The 9,954-nt window shown below is 39.0% G+C and overlaps 1 protein-coding gene across 1 annotated transcript in view; it reads right to left on the bottom strand.

Annotated features, from left to right (window-relative positions):
- NOX3 (NADPH oxidase 3) overlaps nucleotides 1-9,954 on the bottom strand; it is a 45,495-nt gene that overhangs the window by 15,177 nt on the left and 20,364 nt on the right. The window contains 4 exon segments of the mRNA XM_009334289.1: nucleotides 1-54; nucleotides 3,725-3,978; nucleotides 5,060-5,152; nucleotides 8,277-8,406. Of these exon segments, the coding sequence (XP_009332564.1) occupies nucleotides 1-54; nucleotides 3,725-3,978; nucleotides 5,060-5,152; nucleotides 8,277-8,406 (531 nt within the window).

Here is a 9,954-nt window from a genome sequence, read left to right as displayed (position 1 = left end):
CGGTAGTGAAAGACGTCTGTGGTTGCAGATCCGTATGGTCCGTCCACGGCCACTCTACAGCAACGAGACATTTAGTCAAGAGTCAGCAACGTATGAAATGACAGAAAGGTTAAAATTTGTTGGGCTACGTATTTTCAAAACTGAACTTCTGTTAAAATAAAAGAGAAAAGACTTGTCTAAACTGGCACACAAATTACCCATACAAACACATTTAATTTTCAGTGGGTGCCATTTAATAGCAAAGCAACTGTTTTTTCTGAAATGAGGGAACAAGAGCACCCATGTGGGTTTGGGGCCTGGCCATCTATTTAAGCATGCAATTGCAATTTTCTGGCTTTCTGAAATGTGATTAGTCATGTAATTGCATGTCCAAATTTAGCTGTGGAATTTGCATATTTAATTATGAATTACTGAAAAGCATCCTGTTTTAGAGCTTTATTTTCTATATTGTATATATTAAAGAGGAAGAGATTATATTAATCATTTTGAAAAGTTCTCTTTCTATATGTGTTAAAGTAATAAAAGAGAAAGCAAGAAAGAGGTCATCATATGTAAGGAAACTACTATTTTCTCAGCTCTTTCTGAAAAACCAATATTTCAGAAATGCATTTTTTGCAACAATAGTGTACCCAGTATCTGACATAAAGGCAAAATGTGTAAGAAGAAACGCTTGTTTATGTTACTGCCTCCTATAATCAATGTTGCTGATGCTGAGGCATTCATTTTGGTCAAAATTAGAGATGAAAAAGTTTATTAAATAATCAGATTCATTCCTCTAGCGACATGGAATGTAAATACACACAGTACTTTGGAGTGCTCTGTCCAGTCTGTCTTTAAATAACGTAAGTGCTCTGGAAGATGGTTTCACCATCTAACACCCAGTCCTTAGGAAAAATGAGGTTTTTCCTTCTTTCAGATCTTCTACTGTTTTGTGCTCTTTATTGCATGAATCATCTTTAAAATTCCACTTAAATACTACAAACAAATATGCAGACATAGGAAGAATTAAATGTTTTAACAGGAAAAGAAAGGGGGATCACCAAGCAATGGTACACACAAATATAGGGACACAACGTATCTAAAACCCTATTGTTGCTTTCTCAAAGTGTACCTGAAGTCCTAGCAAACGTTTTCCCTTTCATTTGTACTTGTCGCATGATTCATTTTTATTTCAATATTCCAAATGCTCTGCAAGTGCGGTAGCAAATGCAACAGCTACTCAGGGATAACTTTTGGAATTCTGGCCTCAGATATAAGATAAATATTTTTAATATGTATTGTTTTTCAGATTATTGCCCAGCCCTGTACTTTTTGAGCACTCAAAACTTCCTGTAAAATACGGTTAATTTAGGGTATATGTGTAAAGTGCCTAAGAACTGCTTTCAGGTAAGCTTTCTATGTAGTTCAATGTGGGCTTGGGAGCAATTCTCATTATTGTTAGTAGATTGAGAAAAAAATTATCTGGAAGGAATTTCAAGAGATTCTTTAGTCTGCCTCTGTGCTACAAGACAGGATCAATCATTTCTGAATCATTCCTTACAGAGATTTGTCTTGTTAGTCTGCTCCTAAATCCTCGGGTGACAGAGATCCCGTCATTGGTTTGAATGCCTTGCTCAGCCATAGCTAGAAAGCTTCACCAAATACAAAGACTCAGAGAAGTAAGGAGGAGGAAGCGGAGAAAGAGCAACTGAGCTGTACAACCCATTCACTTCATCTAGAGAGGGTGGAGGAAGGTAGGTAAAGAAAGTGACAAAAAATACTACATTTACATTTGCCAAGGGAGGAGTAGAAAATAGGGCTATAGACTATTTCTAGCTGTGGCCTGGATTGTCCATATTCTTTGTGTCCATCTACACAATTTCATTAGAAAGAAGCATTTCACTTTTGGGGAAGGCAGGAGAAGTATTTTTTTTTGGAAAAGTAATATTAGCAGGTTCTTGTATTATTTTTAGAATTTAAACATTTGCTGATCAGCATGATTATGTACTACTCCTGACTGTGAGAGAAGTTAGATTTTGGGACAATGTGCTGAAACAGCAATTAAGTGAGCCAAAATCCCAAAGAGGCATAATATGGAACTTGATTATTTTCACAGGAATAGTCTATTTTATGGTCTTATCTCTCACATTGTCCAGAAATCACAACTAACTGTCTTTGCTACCTGTATAAATGCACGTACATTTTATTTTAGTCTTCCTTTATTAATTACAATATACATATTTTATTTTTAGAACCTTACCTTATCATTCAGTTGCTACATGGCTGCTGTCTTCTGCTTAGTTTCTGCTATATGTTATTTTTTAATATAGTCACCAATTTGGTGTTTATCTTTAGATATTGAAACCTGTGAAAAAGACTTGTTTTTTGCTTTATTGTTAGCTTAAATATTGAAATTTTCTTTTTAATATATTGCAAGAAAGCAACTGAATGATGGCATTAGGCACCCTAACAAGATTAAAAAGAAGAGTCTTTATATATGACAGCGCTGTTAATTTCAACCCTGCATTGTGGCCAGTAACGTTTGATAACATTTTTCTCTTTCTCATTCTTTACACTGGCTGTCAATCACTTTGGACAATTTTTGCTCCAGTTCTGCTGAAACGGCATACTTCTCATTCCAGTTGCCTTTAATAAAGGCACGGCATTAATTTCTAATTCTTATTAACTGATACAATGCAAAGACTGGACCAGACTTTCTTCTCTGCCCACCACGTTCTAGTATGCCTCCGTAGCTCAATGGTGTCTGTACGCTTTCTAGGAGAATGTTCTTTAGCATCCAAGTCCCATTAAATTATATAAATGTAGTTAAACATGTGCCTTTTGCTGTTCAGTTTTACTAGAACTCCCTCATCAAAAGCAATTTTCCAGGGGGAAAATTGTCCCTTCAGTCCCAGACCCTTCACACTCCACCAGAATTGAAATGATCCTGTGCCAGGCTCTTCTTTGCTGAAAATCTCCGCTATGCCTGCAAGGAGCTACATGGTTTGAATGCATTACATATAGAGCCAGATGCTTAGCTGGTGTAAGTCAGGATGGCCCCATTAACTTCAGCGGAGCCCTGCTGGCTTGCAACACGAAGCACCAAACTTTTGCTTGGATTAAGATGCCACAGATACAGAATTTGAATGCCAGTAACCTTTATAAAGTGGAGCAGGGTTTGGACACTGGAGACAGCATTGAGGGAGACTGCTGGAATGAAGTAACGTTCAGGCAGAAGTTTCTGGGGCCACAAAATATCTAAGTAACTGAAAGGAAAAAGCAGGTGATGGGTGCCATCAGAGCGTAAGCATACAGGCACAAAGCTAGCAGATAGCTTCCAGTGTCATTTCGATTCAGTTCTCAAGCACCTATCTGTTGAAATGGATATCCTTAGGTGTAGATGTAGATGATATAGATATAGAGATTTAGATGATAGCAACAGAGTTATAGATACTGATATGGACTTTAAATCTTGGATTAGTCATCACATCTTCTTGGTAGCTGTTGGCCCAAGTTCATGACTAAATCTTGGATTAGTCATCACATCTTCTTGGTAGCTGTTGGCCCAAGTTCATGACTGTGTTATTTGCGGGTTTTTTAGCGTAATGGCATATTTATGGATCCAGAACTATGATCTAATACTGTATCATAAAGAAAACATACAAAATTAATTAAAGTTAAGATGTTAACATTTATTTTAAAATGTAGAATTAACATTTTAAAATGTATTGTTTGTTATTCAAACCTTGGTAACATCCACAATTCCTTGAAAGCTTTTTCCTCAGCTCCAAAGGCCTTGAAGAGGGCTGCAGTCCAATCCCCGACGACCCGTATGTGAACGCTGAAGAAGTCCTCCTCAGGAGCTGAGGTGAGGGTGAAAGGGTGCCACTCCAGCTGTGAGACAGATGGGCACTGTAGAAAGATATATTGACCAGGTCCCATTTTAAAGTCACGTTTCTTCATGTGAAGCTCAAGGACTCCAGAGGAATGCATCACCACCTAAACAATAATAAAAGGACCTGTTTTATTTTCCTTCAGAAGAGTAACTGTTTGTTTCCATTAGGTTACAGGTGACTTTGCAATCATTTCTACCTGAGTTCAACCACAAGTTAATGCAAATTGGGATGCACAGTAATTTTTAAACATCTTGTAGATTTTGGCCTAAACTGCATGTTGCAGTGCTGTTGCTGCCCAACAGCTTGAGGGTGAGTACAGTCTGTATTGTGGGGCAGCTTGCTTTGTGAGTGTAAGAGGCAGAGTTAAAGCTGTAGCAACTGAACAATTTGTCAACTTTCTATCTTAGTAGAGCCTATGCAAAAGTATTCCTTAATAGACTGGAATAATTTCCCAGTTTCACTCTCGTGTAACACAGTTAACATGTATGGGATTCTTGTTGGTTTGGCAAGAAGAAAAAAACCCAGTGAGCTCAGTTCTAATATACTTCTATTAAGAGGTAATCTCAGTTAAGGAGCCAGTTTTATATGTCACACACAGTATACTGAGATTCTCAGAAATCAGCAGCAAGACTTATCCGACATGTTTTTCCCCTCACACAAGATAAGCCTGTTTCTGATCACCGGCTTGATACGTGTGGACTCAGCTGCTTCAATAGTGGCATTCCCCAAACAGGGATAAATTGTTACAGTGGTATTAATGAAGCTTCGACTATTTATGTTAACTGATAGTATAACCCTTAATCTCCTTGGAAGCCTCCAGATTTGAATGTAAAAAACATGTCCTACTGAAGTTGAGGGCGTCTCTGGCTTTTACTGCAGTGGAACACGGTTTCAGTTCATTAAAAAGAGAGACCCTCTGCGCAGATGTTTATGTTATGGTGGTGTAAAGTCTGGCACTTCATTAATCAAGTTTGGTCCCATATGGAATATTCTTATGGATTCGCTATTGGAATAAATGCAAAACCTAAAATCAATACTTGGCTGAAACCATGGTAATGATGGAAGAGCTGCTGAAGCTAGGAGTAAAAAATGAGGTCATAATATAGAGAAGTTATCTATAAAAGATAAAAAAAGTCATTGACATAACTTTTTTTTTAAGCAGACATGCAAACTATGTTACATACCTTAGTAATGACCACCTCCTGTTGAAATCTCCAAAATCTAACAATTCTTTCATAGATGTACAACACCATAGGACTTAAAACCCACTTCCAAGCCTGTAGAAAGTTGCATATTAAAAAACAACATTTATTTTAATGTCTACAAAAATATTTTGCATTTCTGGCTTAAATTAGCAGGTAGCCTAAAATGAAGTTATTTTATTTCTCTTCTGTGATTTTTGGTTTGCCTTTCTCAAGTGAGTATTTCTGTTGCTACTGTAGCGGTTCTGGCTTTCTTGTGGAACAGACATATGGGACTCCTTCACAGACGCACTCCAAAAGCGGTGCTAATGTCTATCTGTATTCTGGCCAAGAAGAGTCTTTTAAAATCTTTTCCTACTAAAAGACAAAAGGATTAATCTATTTAGGTGTTACATATAGATGTAATTGGGCCTGAAGGTGTATAGATGCATACATTTATACAATATTACCTATAGCCTTACTATTTTTCACTCTTCAGAGTCTAAAATATTTCAGAAGGGTCAGATAGGAGTAGCTCTTATTGTCAGCTGTGAGTTTTCTGATGCTGCATGAGAAAACGTTAAGTCCTAAACATTCAATTAGAGGAATGGGTTATATTTCCATTTAATCCATTAGACAGCTCTGTATCAATAAATGCGTTTTTTTGATCTAGGATACTAAGCTGGTCATTCTTTAAGTATTGCAGATTATTACTGTGCTTGTACTTGCTAATCGTATGTACCGATCACTGTAACAATCGAAGATACTTGGCTATTCAAGTATAGTAGCTGATGATTTCACTGAGTTGCACTGATAGCTAAGATAATTAGATATAATTGAATCTTCATGATTAAAAAAAAAATCTTTTTTTTTCTATAGGAGATACTGTTTTATTTCCAGTTTTGTTAATTACACAGCTCATTCTAGCAAACTGAAGACTCCACAATCATGTGCTTTTAAAATCTCCAAAGAGTAACTTTACTTGCTGAAACATTGACTTTGCTCCACAAGCTGGGTAACAGGGGTTATAAAGTATCTTTTATGAGAAGCAAGCCATAAAATTATGTGGCTTCCTTAGAAAGTGCTAAGAGGATGGAGTGGCAATTTCCCAAGGTTAAGTCTTGAAAATTAAATTAAAAAAATGCATGATTTAATAATGGGAAGAAACCAGCATAAGCCAGAAGATTCTCAGTTAAAGCAGAAACTCAACACATCCGTTGTCCCTAAATACTACAGGTGTCTCTGCACAGTGGGTGAGCTCGCATGTCTTGAATATATTTGCATATATCAAGCCACAATAATGATGAGACCTGTTTTTCCTCCCTTCCATTTGTGCTACCTGTAAATAAAAGCACGTGACAGGAATATTAAGGCTGCAGGCTACCCTCTGCGAGAGCTCAGCTGAGATTTCAAATGTACCATCACTCCAGTGCAATGGAGCATTCAATCCAAAATATCTTTTGGCTGGGTTGGGACAACAGGGCATCCACGAGGAGGGATGGGCTGCCAGGCAACATGTCTCCTGGCCGGCTAATCAGGGCATCAGTATTCTTGCCCAAGTGGTGTTTCCTCCTATAATGAGAATGAACTGAGATGGGGCAGTGGTGGCTCAGGAGAGACTGTGAGGATAAAAGTCCGGATGCCCCGGGTGCAACAGAAATGCTCCTTCGTCCTCAGTGGGAGCCAGATCAGGCTCCTACCTGCTGAAATACGGAGCAGGGGAGCAGATGTGGCATGACTGAGAGAGGGGCTCCGCTGTGGTAGCCTCCCCCAGGAGCCGCGGCCAGCGGAGCGTGCACTCCAGTGTCACCTCACACAATCCCAGCTGTGCACAAGGCTGTCCCCTCCCTGCTCGCTCACACCCACATCTGCCCCTGCCAGTGCTGTGCAAGCCTCGTCAGGCCTTTTCAGCCTCTGAATGAATTTGTGCGAACTGCGGTGTCTAGCAGGTATCACACCATAGGACATTACCCATCCAGCAAAGCACTCTTCTTATAGATGATCTATATGCCATATGGTACTATCACAATTCATTTAAGGTAATGCGACTTTGCAAGTATGGCCTTGGGTATGCAGCAAAGTGTGGCAAAACAGGTTTAACACGGGGAAGTGGAAGTTCTCTCCAGTTAGCTTTCTGATAATGAATGTGAAGACATGCTGTTGGAAGCAAGCTTGTGTCTGTATTCATGGTGCGTAGCCATGTATTGATTTTTATGGCGACATTGTAGCTGAAATTTTTAGAGAGGCATTCATTTTCTCATTAATATGCGGGTTGGATAGTGGCTAACAATAGTTTAGTTTAAGAAAAATCTATGTCAGCCATTAAAAGAGCTACAAGACACTGAATGCTAATTTTTCTCCTTTAAGATTTCCTCTGGTATGTTTTCTCTTTTTGGAAGAAACAACAAAAACTTGCATATGAGCAAGCTAAATCTTGAGCTGTAAATGTTAAATGATTTTGTTTGGATGCTAGACATCTGACATACTGTACAAGTCTGCTACTTAATTACCCCCTGTGGATTTGCAATCTTGTTGCAGCAAAACCACCCTTCCGTGGGACATTTTTCCTGCCTTTCGCCTTTCCCTTTCATAATTCATTGTTTCAAATTCTCTCCTTTTTACCTAACTTAAGACATCAAGGCTGGACAATATGAAGCATGTGCCCCAAAGCAAGGACATAATTTTATCTCCAACTTATTCTCCCTTGGTGTTTAGACTATCCATATTAAAGTACTATTAGTTAAAATAACAATATTAACTTCAATCCCTAGCTTTACTGTTCCATTGTATTTTCTATCTCTTTACCCTCATAAGGTTTTCACTTGGAGGCTCTGTGCAATGAACACATCAAGGATATTGGTGATACTGAATAATTAAAAATAAATGTACACAGCATTTAAATAGAGTACAATTCTGAAATCCATACCATTCAGAGGGAGTGTTGCCTAACTAAAGGATCTTCCAGAAATAAAAAATTTTATTAATAACACCAAAATTTTACACATCACTCTTCATCTGTACCTGTCTGTACTGATTATATAGGAGGTCGGGATCAATATCTTAATGCACAGGGAGAGGTCATGGAAGAGAAATGTGAAACTACTCTCTAAACATGACATTGTCAGTCACTAGCACACACTCCAGCCCCCTACTACCTAAGACATTTGGCCTCCAAAGGAAGGACATTAAGTTAAAAACAGAAGACAAACATCACTCTTACCACAGGTTTGTTGCCAGAAAACTGCGGCACAGGGCACTGAGTGGCGTTCTCCCATTCCAAGTAGTGATCCTTACAGTAAGTGACATTGTGAAGCAGCAGACTCTGAGGTGTCTGACCTCGGACAAGCTGACTTAAAACAAAAATGTTCATCAGTGATATGCTTCTTTGCAAGGTTTCTATGCATCTGTAGGTTTTGCGCTAGCAGTTGAATGCAGATTCGGAGACAACTGAAAGTTCAAGAACTGGCCATTTCAACCCTATTATGCTCTCTTGTTCAAATTACCTTTCCTTTAGCTTTGCTGTGACTTTTTTTGCAAGAAGTGTGTTATAGTATTGGTATACATCAATGCAGCTCAAGTGTGGAGAGTCCTTGCGTAGAAAATGTACATTTTGCTGTTTGTGGCAAAATGAGAATGATTTCCAAGTTCTTTGGAGCAGACACTTTGACCTCCTCTGTATATGAGCATCTGGTATTGTTTAGAAAAATAATAAAATTTAATAGTGACAGACATTCTCTTTCCTTTGCTGCTTTCTAAATGTGCATTTTTAAAAGCTGCAAATAAAGTTGGAGGACCGTAATTAGATGTGTACTCTCTAAACATATTAAATTCTAGCTTCTTTACTTCAGAGAATGTTAATGATGTGAATTTTCCCAAACATATCAATCCTGACTGTTCAGTTTAAATGGGTTTCAGCTGGTGTTGATTATGGGTAGAGAAGGAAGATTTTTATGGGGAAACCCTGTTTGTTTCATATTGTTTTGTCTGAATTTTCCCTTCCATACTTTGGCTCTACAATGTTAGCCTGTCCTGCCCACTAGTCTAACAAGAGACAAGGAGATAAGCGCTGCCTTCTACGTGGCAGTGTTATCGGCTGCCACCAGTTCAGATGGAAAGACAGAAAACGAGGTAGGCTCGAGTGGGTTTTGTTCAGTCACCTGGGAAGGAGAAGGAGGTGGGAAGTGAATGAAACCTTGGGTTTTGACTCCTTTTCATGAAAGGGGTAGTGGTAGGGATGTGCTGGGGCAGCAGGGAGCTGCTCTGTTGCACCGCACTCCCAGCCTGGAGCAAGGAGCGTGCTTATTGAATGCTATCGATAGGGCTGTTAAGTAAGTGTCCCCTTTTCGGGGAAGTGTCTTGCTGAGGAGTGTCAATTAGCTGGCTAGGTAGAGGGAGCTTACAAAGTTGAAGGTTTAAAGGGTTCATTATAGTTATTTGAAATTGGATTCTAAAAGGTTTGCCAGAGAGAGAGGGGAAGGGGGCCATTTTAATCAGGCCGGGATACAGTTTACAGCATTTGTTTGCAGCTGTGCCTCTGAAACTCGGGACTAATTAATTGGGCCAATTTCAGGAACACTCAAAGCCAAACTGAATGTGGCAGCTCTCAAATCACAAGGAAAGAGGTGAGAAAAGTAACACACCACAAAACATTGTACTGGCCTGTTCCCTGCCCCATGGTGATGCCATGTACCTCCAGGGAACAGGCAGACGCTCATGCTGCTGTGGGCTAGGAATTTCCTCTGTGTCAAAGAGTAGTGGTCTGTATGTACTTTAGTGGTGGGCAATACCATCTGAATGTTTTACGAAACAGACATAAAAAGTGTGTTATGGTAACAACAAGTGACTGTCGTTAGATCTGAAAAGCTTTACAACAGCTCAAGGCCATGTGTACGCCAGAT

This window comes from Pygoscelis adeliae, unplaced genomic scaffold, assembly GCF_000699105.1.
Source record: "Pygoscelis adeliae isolate BGI_AS28 unplaced genomic scaffold, ASM69910v1 Scaffold261, whole genome shotgun sequence".
NCBI lineage: Eukaryota > Metazoa > Chordata > Aves > Sphenisciformes > Spheniscidae > Pygoscelis > Pygoscelis adeliae.
The sequence above is the reverse complement of the archived record's forward strand: the minus strand, read 5'-3'. Positions and strand labels throughout refer to the sequence as shown.